General features: G+C 44.7%; 1 protein-coding gene across 1 annotated transcript in view; it reads right to left on the bottom strand.

The window, feature by feature from the left end:
- The window catches only part of LOC124043468 (zinc finger CCHC domain-containing protein 14-like), a 37,496-nt gene extending 22,841 nt beyond the window's left edge, over positions 1-14,655 (bottom strand). Inside the window, exons 1-2 of the mRNA XM_046362126.1 lie at positions 13,139-14,655; positions 10,452-10,578 (exon numbers count right to left, since the gene is read on the bottom strand). Of these exons, the coding sequence (XP_046218082.1) occupies positions 10,452-10,578; positions 13,139-13,762 (751 nt within the window). The 5' untranslated portion in view covers positions 13,763-14,655. The remainder of the gene's footprint in view (positions 1-10,451; positions 10,579-13,138) is intronic.
- Between the last annotated feature and the right edge of the window lie 4,782 nt (positions 14,656-19,437).

The following is a 19,437-nucleotide window of genomic DNA, read 5'->3' as shown; positions in this document are numbered from 1 at the left end:
GGCTGCTTTCATTGTAGCTGGTGATTTTAACAAGGCTAATCTGAAAACAAGACTCCCTAAATTGCATCAGCATATCGATTGCGCAACCAGGGCTGGCAAAACCTTGGATCACTGCTATTCTAACTTCCGCGACGCATATAAGGCCCTGCCCCGCCCTCCTTTCAGAAAAGCTGACCACGACTCCATTTTGTTGATCCCTGCCTACAGAAACTAAAACAAGAAGCTCCCACGCTGAGGTCTGTTCAACGCTGGTCCGACCAATCTGATTCCACACTCCAAGACTGCTTCCATCACGTGGACTGGGATATGTTTTTGTATTGCGTCAGACAACAACATTGACGAATACGCTGATTCAGTGTGCGAGTTCATTAGAACGTGCGTTGAAGATGTCGTTCCCATAGCAACGATTAAAACATTCCCTAACCAGAAACCGTGGATTGATGGCAGCATTCGCGTGAAACTGAAAGCGCGAACCACTGCTTTTAATCAGGGCAAGGTGACCGGAAACATGACCGAATACAAACAGTGTAGCTATTCCCTCCGCAAGGCAATCAAGCAAGCTAAGCGTCTGTATAGAGACAAAGTAGAATCTCAATTCAACGGCTCAGACACAAGAGGTATGTGGCAGGGTCTACAGTCAATCACGGATTACAAAAGAAAACCAGCCCAGTCACGGACCAGGATGTCTTGCTCCCAGGCAGACTAAATAACTTTTTTGCCCGCTTTGAGGACAATACAGTGCCACTGACGCGGCCTGCAACCAAAACATGCGGCCTCTCCTTCACTGCAGCCGAGGTGAGTAAAACATTTAAACGTGTTAACCCTCGCAAGGCTGCAGGCCCAGACGGCATCCCCAGCCGCGCCCTCAGAGCATGCGCAGACCAGCTGGCTGGTGTGTTTGCGGACATATTCAATCAATCCCTATCCCAGTCTGCTGTTCCCACATGCTTCAAGAGGGCCACCATTGTTCCTGTTCCCAAGAAAGCTACGGTAACTGAGCTAAACGACTACCGCCCCCGTAGCACTCACTTCCGTCATCATGAAGTGCTTTGAGAGACTAGTCAAGGACCATATCACCTCCACCCTACCTGACACCCTAGACCCACTCCAATTTGCTTACCGCCCAAATAGGTCCACAGACGATGCAATCTCAGCCACACTGCACATTGCACTACCCCATCTGGAAAAAGAGGAATACCTATGTGAGAATGCTGTTCATCGACTACAGCTCGGCATTTAACACCATAGTACCCTCCAAGCTCGTCATCAAGCTCGAGACCCTGGGTCTCGACCCCGCCCTGTGCAACTGGGTACTGGACTTCCTGACGGGCCCCCCCAGGTGGTGAAGGTAGGCAACAACATCTCCACCCCGCTGATCCTCAACACTGGGGCCCCACAAGGGTGCGTTCTGAGCCCTCTCCTGTACTCCCTGTTCACCCACAACTGCGTGGCCACGCACGCCTCCAACTCAATCATCAAGTTTGCGGACGACACAACAGTGGTAGGCTTGATTACCAACAACGACGAGGCGGCCTACAGGGAGGAGGTGAGGGCCCACGGAGTGTGGTGTCAGGAAAATAACCTCACACTCAACGTCAACAAAACTAAGGAGATGATTGTGGACTTCAGGAAACAGCAGAGGGAACACCCCCTATCCACATTGATGGAACAGTAGTGGAGAGGGTAGCAAGTTTGAAGTTCCTCGGCATACACATCACAGACAAACTGAATTGGTCCACCCACACAGACAGCATTGTGAAGAAGGTGCAGCAGCGCCTATTCAACCTCAGGAGGCTGAAGAAATTCAGCTTGTCACCAAAAGCACTCACAAACTTCTACAGATGCACAATCGAGAGCATCCTGGTGGGCTGTATCACCGCCTGGTATGGCAACTGCTCCGCCCACAACCGTAAGGCTCTCCAGAGGGTAAGGAGGTGTGCACAACGCATCCCCGGGGGCAAACTACCTGCCCTCCAGGACACCTACACCACCCGATGTTACAGGAAGGCCATAAAGATCATCAAGGACAACAACCACCCGAGCCACTGCCTGTTCACCCCGCTATCATCCAAAAGGCGAGGTCAGTATAGGTGCATCAAAGCTGGGACCGAGAGACTGAAAAACAGCTTCTATCTCAAGGCCATCAGACTGTTAAACAGCCACCACTAACATTGAGTGGCTGCTGCCAACACACTGACTCAACTCCAGCCACTTTAATAATGGGAATTGATGGGAAATTATGTAAAATATATCACTAGCCACTTTAAACAATGCTACCTAATATAATGTTTACATACCCTACATTATTCATCTCATATGTATACGTATATACTGTACTCTATATCATCTACTGCATCTTTATGTAATACATGTATCACTAGCCACTTTAACTATGCCACTTTGTTTACATACTTATCTCATATGTATATACTATACTTGATACCATCTACTGTATCTTGACTATGCCGCTCTGTACCATCACTCATTCATATATCTTTATGTACATATTCTTTATCCCCTTACACTGTGTATAAGACAGTAGTTTTGGAATTGTTAGTCAGATTACTTGTTGGTTATTACTGCATTGTCGGAACTAGAAGCACAAGCATTTCGCTACACTCGCATTAACATCTGCTAACCATGTGTATGTGACAAATAAAATTTGATTTGATTTGAACTGGGGTAGAAAACACACACATACAGTGCCTTCAGAAAGCATTCACAACCGTTGACTTTTCCACATATTGTTGTGCTACAAAGTGGGATTACAATGGATTTAATTGGCATATTTTTTGTCAAGGATCTACACAAAACACTTTAAAAAATGTATTTGTAAAACATATATGAAAAGTAAAACACTATACAGACAGGAATAAAGAACTCTCTGGGAAGAAGAAAGGAGGTGGTATATGTTTTATGATGAACTATTCATGGTGTGATTGTGATAACGTACATAAAACTCAAGTCCTTTTGTTCATCCGACCTAGAATACCTCACGATAAAATGCTGACCATATTACCTCCCAAGAGAATTCTCTTCGGTTATAGTCACAGCCGTGTATATTCCACTGGACTTTGTGCAAACTGGAAACCACATATCCCGAGGCCGCATTTATTGTACCTGGGGATTTTAACAAAGTCTATTTGAGGAAAACACTACCGAAGTTCTGTCAACACATTGACTGTAGTACTCGCTCTGGAAAAATGCTTGACCACAGCTACATTCCCTTCCGAGATGCCTACAAGGCCCTCCCCCGCTCTCCCTTTGGCAAATCAGATCACAACTCCATTTTGCTCCTCCCTTCCTATAGGCAGAAACTCAAACAGGAAGTACCCGTGCTATGGTGTTTTCAACGCTGGTCTGACCAATCGGATTCCATGCTTCAAGACTGGAATATGTTCCGAGGTCTTGCTCCTGGACAAGCTGAACACGTTCTTCGCCCTCTTTGAGGATAGCACAGTGCCACCGACATAGCCCGCTCCTAAGGACAGTGGGCTCTCATTCTCCGTGGCTGACGTGAGTAAGACATTTAAGCTTATTAAGACCTCTACGGGATCGGTGTCCCTAAAACGGGACGGTTTAAATTATAAAATTTAAAGATTAAATTATTGTTAATATTACTGCAGTGTCCAATTTACAGTGAAAAATACCATGCTATTGTTTGAGGATAGTGCACAAAAACAAAACATTTTTTATCACAGCAACTGGTTTGATACATTCACCTCTGAAAGTAAATACTGTATTTACATTCCATCATTAAGCACGTGGCCCTGAGTCTGAACCCCGCCCTGTGCAACTGGGTCCTGGACTTCCTGACGGGCCGCCCCAGATGGTGAAGGTAGTCAACAACACCTCCACTTCGTTGATCCTCAACACAGGGGCCCCACAAGGGTGTGTGCTCAGCCCCCTTCTGTACTCCCTGTTCACCATGACTGCGTGGCCACGCACGCCTCCAACTCAATCATCAAGTTTGCAGACGACACAACAGTAATATGCCTGATTACCAACAATGACTAGACAGCCTAGAGGGAGGAGGTGTGGGCCCTGGTGGAGTGGTGCCAGGAAAATAACATCTCCCTCAACATCAATAAAACGAAGGAGCTGATCGTGGACTTCAGGAGACAGCTGAGGGAGCACGCCTCTATCCACATGGGCGGGACCGCAGTGGAGAAGGTGGAAAGCTTAAAGTTCCTTGGAGTACACATCACTGACCATTTGAAATGGTCCACCCACACAGACAGGGTTGTGAAGAAGGCGCAACAGTGCTTATTCAACCTCAGGAGGCTGAAGAAATTCGGCTTGGCCCCTAAGACCCTCATAATTGAGAGCATCCTATCGGGCTGGTTCACCGCCTGGCACGGCGTTTCAACAATACTATGTAACTCCGGTAGGGCAACATCTGAAAAATAGCGCCTACTTGGTAGTGTGTACCGGGGCTCGAAGTGCTCGATCATCCACGACAGAGAACAGTTGATTGTCAAGGGCAATGAATTCCATTATCTTGGCGTTAATGGATTTTGCCCTTGAGTTGTCTCGCTGAAATGTTCTTACTCTTTAAAATGACTGCTCGACTTGAACTTGTTTAGTTGTTGGAAGTGTGCTCTTAGTATTTTTCTGCTTTTGTTCTGTTGTAGCGCTGTATTTTTTGTGGCGTCATTACATCATCTACCTACGTTATATAGGTATGCACGTCATCTACCTACGTTATATAGGTATGCACGTCATCTACCTACGTTATATAGGTATGCACGTCATCTACCTACGTTATATAGGTATGCACGTCATCTACCTACGTTATATAGGTATGCACGTCATCTACCTACGTTATATAGGTATGCACGTCATCTACCTACGTTATATAGGTATGCACGTCATCTACCTACGTTATATAGGTATGCACGTCATCTACCTACGTTATATAGATATGCACGTCATCTACCTACGTTATATAGGTATGCACGTCATCTACCTACGTTATATAGGTATGCACGCCATCTACCTACGTTATATAGGTATGCACGTCATCTACCTACGCTATATAGGTATGCACGTCATCTACCTACGTTATATAGGTATGCACGTCAGCTTTGACATCGGTTTTGCACATCGGCGTTAAACTAGACATCGGTCTGATGCCGATGTTGGCATTTTTAGCTAATAACGTTCGATTCCGATACCGATATATCGTGCATCACTAGTTTGGATGTATCTTTGTAGTGACTGGGTGTATTGATACACCATCCAAAGTGTAATTAATAACTTGAACATGCTCAAAGGGATTTTCAATGTCTACTTTTTTATTTTCACCCATCTACCAATAGGTGCCATTTCTTTGAGAGGCATTGGAAAACCTCCCTGGTCTCTGTGGTTGAATCTGTGTTTGAAATTCATGATTTTTTTAATGACTACCTAATCTCTGTACCCCACACATATAATTATCTGTAAGGTCCCTCAGTCGTAGATTGGTAAAAAAATAAAAAGCAGAAATTGAAAATCCCTTTCATGTTCAACACTATTATTGCACAAGGTGTGAGTTGAGGCAACTTATATTATGTGACTTTGTAAGCATATGTAAACTCCTGAATGTATTTAGGCTTGCCATAAAAAAGGACTTGAATACTTGGCTCAAGACATTTAATGTTTTCATTTTTTATTAATTTGTAAACATTTCGAAAAACATAATTCCACTTTGACATTATGGGGTATTGTGTGTAGGACAGTGACAAAAAAATCGAAATATAATCAATTTTAAATTCAGGTTGTAAGGCAACAAAATGTGGAAAACTCTGAAGGGGTGTTAATACTTTCGAAGACACTGTGCCAAAGCTACAAAATAGCAAAATGAGATCATCAGAAAATAACTAGGTAAGATACTCAAGTGAGAGTGGTGTGGAGCCTTCCTCTCTTTCCCTCCTCGGACAACTCAACAGAACAACTCAGAAGAGTGTCTTTGTTTCAGAGACAACATTACCGCTTCACAATACTGCCACCACTGAAAAAAGAGGGGAGACTGAAGTACTTGCATTAATTTCCCTGCAGAGGTGAAAGACACACCTCCCAGCACTGATTGCTTGGAAGAGGTGAAGTCCTGTGTGGCTCAGTTGGTAAAGCAAGGCTCTTGCAAGGCCAGGGTTGTGGGTTTGATTCCCATGGGAGACCAGTATGATAATGTAAGTTGCCCTTGATAATGAAATGTATTTTAGTCCACAAGAACTGAGCAAAAAAACAGCATTATTAAGTATGCCCTAGCAAGACAACAGCTACTTATCGAACAGAAAATATACTTGGTGATGAACCTCCGACCGTCATTGACCAACGTATGAAGAAGAGAGGCAGCAGTTACACTCAGTATGGATGACTCAGAAATAAAAAATCATTATTTTTAACACACATTAATTAATATAGTCAGGTAGGCTAAGTTAACTTTTTACAGAATGGCATTACATAATTTGCAATTTTATGTGTGAAACATTGCTACAGCAACATGTTAACACCACATTTTGACGTGAGGAGAAAAACACTTTCACCACCACATGTGAAAATGCAATTCCACACGTGAAAGTGAGATTTTTGCCCGTTTAATTTTCTTACATGTTTTAGTTTTATTTATTTTCACCAAAGAAAACATGTGATAGACAACAATACAGATGGGTGTAGGTGTGGTTGGAAGCCCAAGGGCTTATATGAAAATCATGTGATTGTTTTTTACATGTGAAAATGCTATTCCACATGTGAAAGTAAGATTTTCACATGAGAAAGTTTTTCACATGTAAAACTGCACATTTCACATATGAGGTGTAAACATGTTTTTATTTTTCACATGTAAAACTGCACATTTCACATATGAGGTGTAAACATGTTTTTCTTTTTCACATGTAAAACTGCACATTTCACATATGAGGTGTAAACATGTTTTTCTTTTTCACATGTAAAACTGCACATTTCACATATGAGGTGTAAACATGTTTTTCTTTTTCACATGCGAAGAGGTGGTGTTAACATGTGAACTCTAATTTAATACATTTGAAAATATGGTTTCATGTGAAACTTCAGCTCAACATGTGAAAACAGCTATTACACATGTGAAAATGTTTGTTGTTGTTGTTGTTGTAAGGGCAGCCACTCAACCCCCTGCCCAGCCCCCTGCTGATCCACCAAGCCCACTGCCCAGCCATCCAAGCCCACTGCCCACAGTGCCCATCCAACCAGCCCACTGCCCAGCCACCCAGCCCACTGTCCATCCACCCAGCACACTGCCCAGCTACCTAGCCCACTGTCCAACCACCCAGCCCACTGTCCATCCACCCAGCCCACTGCCCAGCCACCCAGCCCACTGTCCATCCACCCAGCCCACTGCCCACAGCGCCCATCCACCCAGCCCACTGCCCAGCCACCCAGCCCACTGTCCAGCCACCCAGCCCACTGTCCAGCCACCCAGCCCACTGTCCAGCCACCCAGCCCACTGTCCAGCCACCCAGCCCACTGCTCCAGCATCAACCCAGCCCACTGTCCATCCACCCAGCCCACTGCCACCCAGCCCACTGTCCAGCACCCAGCCCACTGTCCAGCAACCCAGCCCACTGTCCAGCCACCCAGCCCACTGTCCAGCTACCCAGCCCACTGTCCATCAACCCAGCCCACTGTCCATCCACCCAGCCCACTGTCCAGCCACCCAGCCCACTGTCCAGCTACCCAGCCCACTGTCCATCAACCCAGCCCACTGTCCAGCCACCCAGCCCACTGTCCAGCCACCCAGCCCACTGTCCACAGTGCCTATCCACCCAGCACACTGCCCAGCCACCTAGCCCACTGTACAACCACCCAGCCCACTGTCCAGCCACCCAGCCCACTGTCCAGCCACCCAGCCCACTGTCCATCCACCCAGCCCACTGCCCATCCACCCAGCCCACTGTCCAGCCACCCAGCCCACTGTCCATCAACCCAGCCCACTGTCCATCCACCCAGCCCACTGTCCAGCCACCCAGCCCACTGTCCAGCTACCCAGCCCACTGTCCATCCACCCAGACCACTGTCCAGCCACCCAGCCCACTGCCCATCCACCCAGCCCACTGTCCAGCCACCCAGCCCACTGTCCATCAACCCAGCCCACTGTCCATCCACCCAGCCCACTGTCCAGCCACCCAGCCCACTGTCCAGCTACCCAGCCCACTGTCCATCAACCCAGACCACTGTCCAGCCACCCAGCCCACTGTCCAGCCACCCAGCCCACTGTCCATCAACCCAGCCCACTGTCCATCCACCCAGCCCACTGTCCAGCCACCCAGCCCACTGTCCATCCACCCAGCCCACTGCCCATCCACCCAGCCCACTGTCCAGCCACCCAGCCCACTGTCCATCAACCCAGCCCACTGTCCATCCACCCAGCCACTGTCCATCAACCCAGCCCACTGCCCAGCCACCCAGCCCACTGTCCATCCACCCAGCCCACTGCTCATCCACCCAGCCCACTGCCCAGCCCACTGCCCATCCACCCAGCCCACTGTCCATCCACCCAGCCCAGCCCCCTGTCCAGCCACCCAGCCCACTGCCCACAGTGCTCAGGTACCCAGCCCACTGCCCTCTACCACCTTGCCTCTCCCTCAGTACCCTGCCCTGCCCCGTGCCCAGCAGGCAGCAGCTGCTGGAGGCTCCACATGCCTGGTGCCAGACTCGTTAATCCAGGGCATTCTGCCATTCTAACAGATCTGGTTACATATTGCACCCTGTGAAAATACACCGTCACACAAAGACACACAAAAGTAGATATCCTCTTTTGTGCATTATCAGCATCTTTCGTGTTGTGTTTTATGAATGAAGGCAAAACCAAGATTGCATTACAAAATAATAGTCACTCACTATCTGCATGTTTGAATAACAAGTGTACTCTTGCCACTGTGTGTCTGCATGTGTGCGTGTGTGCGTGTGCTTGGAGGTATGCTTGTCCTGCTTTGTGCTGCTGATGACAGGCATGCAGCCCTGGCCATGAGGTAGTGTAGCTAACTCAGCATTGGGTTACCAGAAAACGAAAGGGCCAATCCTACTGAGTAACCGAGAGACCTGCTCCTTTCAAAGCAATATTAGACCCCAGCTTAACATGCTCCTCTAACTATCAACTCTTTAACCCACTAGCACACTTCAAAAAACTATCAACCCCCTTAATATTTACACTACGTTCAGATAAAAGACAATCCTGCACACTGACACAGTGTGTGTCTGTGCATATAGTTGTGTTCAAAATATGAAATTGTTACAGTGATCTGTCACTTCTACCTACAAGTGCAGTGAATCAAAGAAGAAGAGGAATCTAGAATTTAGAACTTCTACTGTACTACCATCTACTGCCTATTTTGAGAACTTTGGAGAAAGACACATTGCTGAGGTCATCATTTCCCATTTTCCCTCCACTCCGTCCCACCTCCAGGCTAAACTTTCCAAAACTGGAGAAGAAAAACGTGGCTCGTGAATTACATAACATGTGACCACTCTTGGATTCAACATCTGTGTGTTGGTCCAGCCAACAAGAAAAAAGAGATAGAAAAGAAAGCAGACAACTAAGAAACATACAATATTTATAGCTGTAGTTTCCGGGACCTTCAAATAACTCAATGCAACAGTATCATCCAAATCCAAACAAGCATGGCTCTTTGTGAGTTTGTTTCTTCGTGGGTGTGCACGCGTTCAAGTGTATATTCCGGTCGGTTTATAGCCTCACAGCAAATATTTCAAAAGATTGTACTAAGGAGAAGTAGACAACAGCCTGCTACACTCTGATTGAATAGCATATATACTGTAGTATTCCCTCTCATAACAAATACCTTAATACTAAAGTGATACTCTAGTAGAGTAAAGGTTGTAAACATCATTCCACATAGCAGTAGAAGTGTTCAGTAGTGTGTGAGAGGTACAGTATGTACAGTGTAAAGGAGTGGTTGAAAAATGACAGAATGAGAAGTGTGAAACAGAGGATGATGGCAGATTCCTGCAGCAGCTGCTCCATCCGGACCGGAGCATCGTAGCAATGTGTAAAACATAACACTGATGGCCTTCACTGCACCAAGTTGCACCCTCAGATTGAGAACTAGATATATGACCATCTTTCTCCCTTCCCATTCTGATAGGGGGAGGGCAGTACCGCAAGCATGCCTCCACATTCCTCAATGAGTCTGGTTTGTCGATTTCAGTGCTTCAGCGTGTGGTTTCTTGTTCTGGGTGCATGTGTGAGTGTCTGGCACAAACTGAACTGCTTATTCTAAAGACACGTACCGAATGACTGACAAAGTATTACGTTTGAACTCAAGATTCCCATACTAGTGTGTGATGTTGTTGGAGAGAACCTTGACCCTTATAGTCACTGGGATGTCCTGTCCTGTGTCGTACACAGACAGGGTTTATAAGTGTGACAGATTTCTGTGTACCGTATAAGTATGTCAGAGCAAAGTTCTGTGTCTCACCTTTGCTCTGTTTCCCAACATGCACCTTGACTGGCAGCTCCTTGCATGAGAGAGATGTCATGTGAGGCATGGGTTCTGGACCAATCCCCTCGTCCACTCGCTCTGCCCCGTCCTCTTGGTGCAGTGTCTGTGAAACAGGGGTCAAAGCTCAGGTCAAGTAGTCAGAGGTTAATATCATGGTCAGAAGTAGTTAGAAGTTTACGGATCTGTAATTTTTCAGCACCTGGACAGCCTTTTCAGACTGTCGCACACATTCTACCATAACTCAAAGAGGTAAGAGACAGGGTCACACATACATTTTTCAAAATCACTGAAATCATTTGAAAATGACGTCTGTTGACCGCATAGGGTGCCATTTTCTCAGGACTTTTTATCTTTTTAACTACAGAACATAGAAAATCACTGTTTTCACATAGAAAATGGCATGGTGCTGGAGATACTGAATATGAGGTTAAAATGTGATGAAGTGCCCCTTTAAGAGATGGAAAGCTGTCATTAGTTAAAGGTTCCCACAAATATGACGGCTGGTCTTTCACAAAATGTTAGAGCTCTTTCACAGTAGCCTATATTGTCTTAAGAGTTACACGTTATGACCATTGACAGTGGGCACTGACACACTAAGCAGGCCTGCAGGTGTCTTGTCCTGCTTGCTCTGTGATTAGGTACCTTGAAAAGTTGTCAAGAAGTCAGGTAGGAGAGAGTAATAGCCACTGCTACTCTAAACACTTGTCTGTACAACTAACCAGCTTCCTGGAAAGGTGAGCCGTTTGAAAAGGACTGTTGTTAGGTGGTCTACTCTTATGTTATTTAAGGACAATTTATCCTGATCGTCGTTACTTGTATATGCCCAGTAATCTTAATGCTTCAGTAATAATTGACAGGTAAAATCTATTTTCTAGAGTTGTGCAGTTCAAACTGATTGGTCATGGGAATGGCTTGATTCCAAACCGAATGTGTTGTGTCTTTCTTTCCTTTTTGAAGCACTCTCGGTGGTGAGGCTGATGTGTTTAACAGCAGAGGTCATGCAGCACACATGCTCACCCAAGCAGAAACCTAAACACACACAGACAAGCTCTGAAGCCAATTAAGTATGCTTTACAGTGTGCTACTGCCACATCCGCATCGACTCCTGCCAAATCTTCTATTTTTCTTGAGGAAAAGGGGAAATCCTGCTGTTAGGAGAGATGCTAGCTGGTTGAGCTAGGGTTTAGAACTGAAACGGGCATGACAGTGGCAGATAACGCCCTGAAACCCCGCTAAGGAGTTCCTCCTGCATGTTTTCCTGAAGGCTTAAACCCCAAATAAAGTAGAACATTATCTAATAACAAATGTGTGAGTTTTTTCATTGACTTTCTTCTCATCACCCATCACCATGAGTTTATAATTCAATGAATAATTAATATGTGAGTGTGGTTTATATTTCATGTCTGGTTGGGTTAGGGTGACCGTTAAAGGCTTCTTCTTCGAACAGTCAGAGAGAGCTTCCTGGTGATTCACCGGAGCTTGAGTCTCTCTCACACAGGGTTGATTTCAGTGTCGAGAAATGTGCTGGCCTGCACTTAACGGAGGCCAAGACCAAAACAACACTAATACAACCAAACACTTTCCTTTGAGCAGGCAGGGTACTTTCCTCTCAGCCACGAGTTTGAACGGCCCTGTGTTTGTCTGCTGTGTGTCTCTGATTTAAACCAATGACAAACAGGCCTTCATAGTGATCCTAAACCTGTGTTCCAATGTGTTCAAATCCAACTGATGGTTTTACGGTAAATGTTTCATTTGTAACATTATATTTGTCCTTTTAAGTGTTCTGGACTCTCTTTCTCTGTCAAACACACACGCACGCGCACTCACTTTCAGATGTATCTTGAGGTTGTTTTTTTGTCAATTATAATATTCCTGTTCGTCAAAAGCCCCTTAAACTGTCATAACATCATTCCTAACGTTTTGCAATCCATTTTAAAAACCAAAGAAAGCTGTATATTTTGTTAACGAGGAAGACGTGGTTTCCTATTCCCACATTGCCGTGTTGACATCCGGTTCTCCAGAGAAGTAAAAGTCATGCTGAATCTACAGGCAGACATTGTGAAGTGAATGTTCAGGACTCAGGGGGACCACCAATGGTCGGGGACAACCGACAAACATGCCCCTTGGGGACCAGTGAAAAACATGTTTGTTTAGTTAAATTAATTCCTTTCAGGTCACTTTCCTTAGAGTTTGTCTCAGCCTGACCTGGAAACGGGGGAAGCAATATAACGTTATCACCCCCTCCCATACTTTTGGAAAAACCCACACAAGTAAAAGGAGCAGGCGTACTACAGTGTTCATACCGTGTAACAACACTCTATTATTAATCTGTTATAAATCATGTAGGCCTACAGTGTAACCACAATACATTTTCCTTCATATGATCTTCTCATACCAAAGAGGGTACAGAGCTGTCCCACAAGATGCATTTGTCAAGGATGTGAAGGTCCTTGTACAACATCACTACCAGAACCAGTGGAGTGTAGACCACTATACCAGAACCTGGACCGTGTTGGGAGCACTGGCACTCACTAACTCTTTTGCTTGTTAGGTATCCTACAACTTTGTGTTCTGGATGGCTGCTCAAACTTGGAAGTGGCACACGACCATTCATATATATATATATAGCCATCAAGTGACAACGGGGACAATATATGACCTACCTTATGACAACATGGACACCCAGTCTGACTGGAGTTGAGGGTGGGCGCAGTGATGTAGGTAGGGATGCTCGTGGCGGGAGACAGGGTGGCCAGCGCGCCAGTCCCGGGCTGCTGCTCTCCACAGGTGACCTGCAGGATCTCTTGGATCTGGGTCAGCTCCTGTCTTAGCACCTGTTTCTGGTGAAAGCTGAACGCCGGATGATTGGATGCCATGGTGAAGAGGAGAAGGAACTGCTCCCCCGTTCGTCCATCGTTGAGCTGCAGGCCATAGTTGTTGATGACGCTGTCGATGTGCGTGAGCGTTCGGAAGAGAACACCCGCCGCATCTCGGTTGTCCGAGTTGAGAAGTGCGAGGGAGATGAGCAGCTTGCTCCTCACGACGTCGTCGGTGATGTTGGTAAGGTTCGAGAGGTCAGCAGGGTTGTTGGCTTTGATCTCGGCGTCCCTGAGGGAGTGATAGTCCTTGCGGGCTAAGTCTTCCAAGCATGACCCGAGGAAGCGGAGTTCGATTGGAACACAGAGGTCCAAAAGCCCACAAAGGAACTCAGCTCTCTGGGCCGAGTTCAATATTGAGAACCAGTGGTAGACCCCTTCCCTTTGAACGGAACACCGATTTTCAACCATTTTAACACCGAGTCACAAATTTAAAATATGTATTATTTTGCTGATAGTAATTAAGCCTAAAAATAATAAAATGGCAAGACTAAAATGAGTCAGCCAAAACTCCATCTAGGCCTACTATAACAAACTTGAAACAAAAGAGTGCAACAATTCGGGTGCCGGAACAGTTATTTTGTGAACATGCACCTGGCGCTGGTTATTCCTTTGACAAAAATCGTATTCAATGTATCCAGGACTTCTTGAGTCTTCGGAAACATAAATTGGGCCTACCGCACGCCCGCTTTATTTGTTTACAGGCCAGTCGCAACATTGTTGAAATATGCATCCAAAACGTTGTTCAGGTGAAAGTCTATAAAGAAAAGCATGAGTCTGGGTTTACTGTACTGCGAGGCTCAGCGTAGTGCCAACTCTCCAGTCATCCAGGTTCTCTGCCAGCCCCCGGAGGTCCACACATCAATTGATTATGGAACAGAGCATGCACATTCCTCCATGAAGTAGATTGAAATGAAAAATACCATATAAGTATTACACAGAGAGATACTTTACTTCCAGTGTCAGAGGCGCCACTCTCTGATTTCCCTCTGTAAAACAATACTTTTCGATGGGAATCCGCATGGCATTCGTTGAACTTCTGAGAGCGTCGGCTAATAAACAAGACCAGACCATAAACTGTATGTATGAACTGCAGCCAGCTACCTTAGTGTTAAAGTTTAAACGTAAACTATTTAGTTAAATCCTATTGGTCGTAAGCATAACAAGTGGCGCATCCAGATTTGTTCCAGAGAAATAACGACAAGGATTATCTTTTCGTTAAACAGTCCGTAGCTTTTTCGAAATGCAATTCAAGGAATACGCCCACTCCCTTCTATTCTGTCATAACCCTGAAATCGAGAAAAACAGCTGTGTGATCCATTATCCCAAACTCTGCCAGATAAGCCCATTAACTGAAAAATATCCACTTCGATTGGGTGAACATCTTGTCAGTAATCCCAGCTAATAGTGTGATTGGTCAGAAAAGTATCCGCACTTACACATCTTATTCATATGCGCTCATACATACAACTCTCCGATTTGGTCAACGAGGTACTGTACTTTTTAAAGAGAAAGTCACCCTCTAAAACCTAGGATTTGAGGAAGTGTACTGTTTTAAAGAAATATGCATATGGCATCTTTTGTCATCAAATATATTTTCAAACTAATATTAGTCAAAGACGAGCAGCAGAAAAGAGAGAGCAGAACAGTGATGAAGTTTGGGAACTTCTGGAATTGCCATTTCCATAGCGTCACTCTGGATGTGTGCATTGTTTGGTGCATGGCCTTTATTTTACAGTAGATCTGTATTCTAGCTTGTTCTGACTATGGTGTAAAAAAATAAAAAATAGAAATACACTACATGACCGAAAGTATGTGGAAACTTTCTCGTGGAATATCATTACTAAATCACGGGCATTAATATGTAGTTAGTTCTCCTTTTGCAGCTATAACAGCCTCCACTCTTCTGGGAAGGCTTTTCATGACATCAGTGGTTTCCAAACTTTTATAGTCCCGTACCCCTTCAAACATTTAACCTCCAGCTGCATACCCCCTCTAGCATCAGGGTCAGCACACTCTCAAATGTTGTTTTTTTCCATCCTTGTAAGCCTGCCACACACACACACACACACACACACACTATGAGTGTGAGTTTTTGTCCCAACCCGGCTCATGGGAAGTGACAAAGAGCTCTTATAGGACCAGGGCACAAATAATAATATAATGATAATCAATATTTTTTCTCTTTATTTAGCCATCTTACATATTAAACCTTATTTGTTCATCAAAAATTGTGAATAACTCACCACAGGTTAATAAGAAGGGTATGCTTGAAAGGATGCACATAACTCTGCAATGTTGGGTTGTATTGGAGAGAGTGTCAGTCTTAGTATTCATGCTAGTGAGGGCCGATAATACACTCTCACATAGAGTCCACTCTCACACTATCCAGAAATCTGGCAGTGGCTTCTGATTAAATTAAATTGTCACAGAACCGCTTGTTGCAATTTCGATGAGGCTCTCTTGTTCAGATATAAGTGGACTGAAGGCAGAGCATTAAAGGGAAAAATAATCCAGTTGTTTGTGTCATCCGTTTTGGGAAAGTACCTGCGTAATTGTGCACCGAGAGTTCACGGGGAATTGCTTGACAAAGTTAACCATTTTCACTGTAGTGTCCAAAATGTCTTTCAAGCTGTCAGCCATTCCCTTGGCAGCAAGAGCCTCTCGGTGGATGCTGCAGTGTTCCCAAGTGGTGTCGGGAGCAACTGCTTGCACGTACATTACCACTCCACTATGTCTCCCTGTCATGGCTTTTGCTACATCAGTACATACCAACACATCTTGTCTGTCCAGTATTTTTTAAATATCCTCTCATGTTGTCCTGATTTGTCCTGACACCAGGAGCTGTGCCAGGCCCCTCCACGTCTGTTGACTCATCCAGCTGTAACGCATATAATTCACTGGCTTGTAGGCAAAGCAGTAATTGTTTCAAAACATCTCCTGCCATGTCACTGAGGAGTCATGAAACAGTGTTGTTTGATGAAGACATTGTCTGTATAGTTTTTTTTGCCTTTTCTCCCAGCATTGTCCCAGCCATATCCTCAGCAGCAGGAAGAATTAAGTCCTCCACAATAGTATGGGACTTGACTGTCCTAGCCACTTGGTAGCTCATCACATAAGATGCTTCTAGACCCTTCTTATTAATGGTATCTGTTGCTTTTATACATGTCTTACTACTCGAAAGTCACTTTTTTCTCGCTCCAAAAACTCCTGTGGCATATTTTTTCAAATGGTCATTTTTAGTTTCTAAATGTCCGCGATAAAACTGTACTGTTTGAAAATGTGAAAAAAATGTGTGAATTTTTTTTAATGTAAAAAGAAAAATATTTTAAAATGTGAATCACATTTTTATTTGGCATACCCCCAACAGCATTGTGCATGCCTCTGGGGGTACCCCAGTTTGGAAACACCTGCACTACATGATGGAACATTGCTATGGGGACTTGCTTCCATTCAGCCACAAGAGCATTATTGAGGTCGGGCACTGATGTTGGGCAATTAGGCCTGGTTCGCAGTCAGCGTTCCAATTCATCCCAAAGGTGTTCGATGGGGTTGAGGTCAAGGCTCTGTGCAGGCTAGTCTAGTTCTTCCACACTGATCTCGACAAACAATTTCTGTATGAACCTCGCTTTCCCCAAACTGCTGTCACGAAGTTGGAAGCACACAGTCGTCTAGTATGTCATTGTATGCTGTAGCGTTAAGATTTCCCTTCACTGGAACTAAGGGGCCTAGCCCAAACAATAAAAACAGCCCCAGACCATTATTCCTCCTCCACCAAACTTTACAGTTGGCAATATGCATCGGGGCAGGTAGCGTTCTCCTTGCATCCGCCAAACCCAGATTCGTCAGTGGGATTGCCAGATGGTTAAGCGTGATTCATCACTCAAGAGAACGCATTTCCACTGCTCCAGAGTCCAATGGCGGTGAGCTTACACCACTCCAGCCAATGTTTGGCATTGCTCGTGGTGATCTTAGGCTTGTGTGCAGCTGCTCTGCCATGAAAACCCATTTCATTAAGTTCTTGTGCTGACGTTGCTTCCAGAGGCAGTTTGAACTCGGTAGTGAGTGTTGCAACCAAGGACAAATGATTTCTATGCGCTACACACTTCAGTACTCAGCGGTTCCGTTCTGTGAGGTTGTGTGGCCTACTACTTCGCAGCAGAACCATTGTTGCTCCTAGACGTTTCCACTTCACAATAACAGCACTTACAGTTGACCGCGGAAGCTCTAGCACGGCAGAAATTTGACGAACTGACTAGTTGGAAAGGTGGTATCCTATGACAGTGGCGCGTTGAAAGTCACTGAGCTCTTTATTAAGGCCATTTGTTTGCCAACGTTTGTCTATGGAGATTGCATGGCTGTGAGCTCGATTTTGTACACCTGTCAGCAACGGGTGTGGCTGAAATAGCAGAATCCCTCATTTGAAGGGATGTCCACATACTTTTGTATCAATAGTATATATTATTGCAAACATATTTTTAATATGTGTATTGCATTCATATATTGTTGAAATATGTACTTGTTTGATGTTTGAGTGTTCTCTAATGGAATTTCTTTCCTTGACCTCATAGTAGATTGACATTTATTCTTATGAGTCCTGTCCTGGAGGCAGAACTGACTCACTGGACAAAAACTGATTGAATCAACATTGTTTCCACTTCATTTTAACCTCCCAAAAATCAATATGATGATGTTAAATCAACATTGAAAACTAGTTGGATTTACACCAGTCATCATTGTAAGGGCATTTTGTCTTTTTTTCACCTAACTTTCCAATGACATTGTGAAATGTTTTGTTGATTTTACTTCAAACTCACAATTATTGAAAACTCAACACAATGTAAATCAAAACTTAAAGTGGAACAGTTGACACTACAGGTGCATCGAAGCTGGGACTGAGAGACTGAAAAACAGCTTCTATCTCCACGCAATCAGACTGTTAAATAGATACCACTATCCAGCTTCAACCCGGTACTCAACCCTGCACCTTAGAAACTACTACCATATTTGCATAGTCATTGAACACTTTAATAATATGTACTTACTGTTTTGCCCACTTCATACGTATATACTGTATCCTAGAAAAGACTCATCCTATATATCTACTACTGTACAGACATTTTCTATTAATGTACTGTCCATGTCTATACACACCATCATATACATAAAAAGTGTATTCAGACCCCTTGAATTTTTCCACATTTTGTTACATTAAAGCCTTATTCCAAAATTGATTAAATAGTTTTTCCCCCTCATCAATCTACACACAATACCCCATAATGACAAACAAATATTGGTATAAAATGTATAAATGTATGAATGGAAAATGTATTTAAAAAAAACAGAAATATCACATTTACACAAGTATTCAGACTCTTTACTCAGTACTTTGTTGAAGCACCTTTGGCAGCCTCAAGTATTCTTGGGTATGAACGTACAAGATTGGCAGTATTTGACCTGTATTTGGGGAGTTTCTCCCATTCTTCTCTGCAGATCCTCTCACGCTCTGTCAAGGAGTGTCCCTGCACAGCTATTTTCAAGTCTCTCCAAAGATGTTCGATTGGGTTCAGCTCTGGCTGGGCCACTCAAGGATATTCAGAGACTTGTCCCGAAGCAACTACTGCATTGTCATGGCTGTGTGCTTAGGGTTGTTGTCCTGTTGGAAGGTGAACCTTTGCCCCAGTCTGAGGTCATGCGTGCTCTGGAGCAGGTTTTCATAAAGGATCTCTCTGTACTTTGCATTGTTCATCTTTCCCTCGATCCTGACTAGTCTCCCAGTCCCTGCCGCTGAAAAACATCCCCACAGGATGATGCTGCCACCAGCATGAATTCACCATAGGGATGGTGCCAGGTTTCCGCCAGACGTGACCCTTTGCATTCAGGACAAGGAGTTCAATATTGGTTTCATCAGACCAGAGAATCTTGTTTCTCGAGGTCTGAGAGTCCTTTCGGTGCCTTCTGTCATATGAATTTCCAAAGGGGCTGTCATATGAATTTTACTGAGGAGTGGCTTCCGTCTGGCCACTCTACCATAAAGGCCTGATTGGTAGAGTGCTGCAGAGATGGTTGTCCTTCTGGCAGGTTCA

This window comes from Oncorhynchus gorbuscha, linkage group LG01, assembly GCF_021184085.1.
Source record: "Oncorhynchus gorbuscha isolate QuinsamMale2020 ecotype Even-year linkage group LG01, OgorEven_v1.0, whole genome shotgun sequence".
Classification (NCBI taxonomy): Eukaryota; Metazoa; Chordata; class Actinopteri; order Salmoniformes; family Salmonidae; genus Oncorhynchus; species Oncorhynchus gorbuscha.
This window is presented reverse-complemented; position numbering and strand designations above follow the sequence as displayed.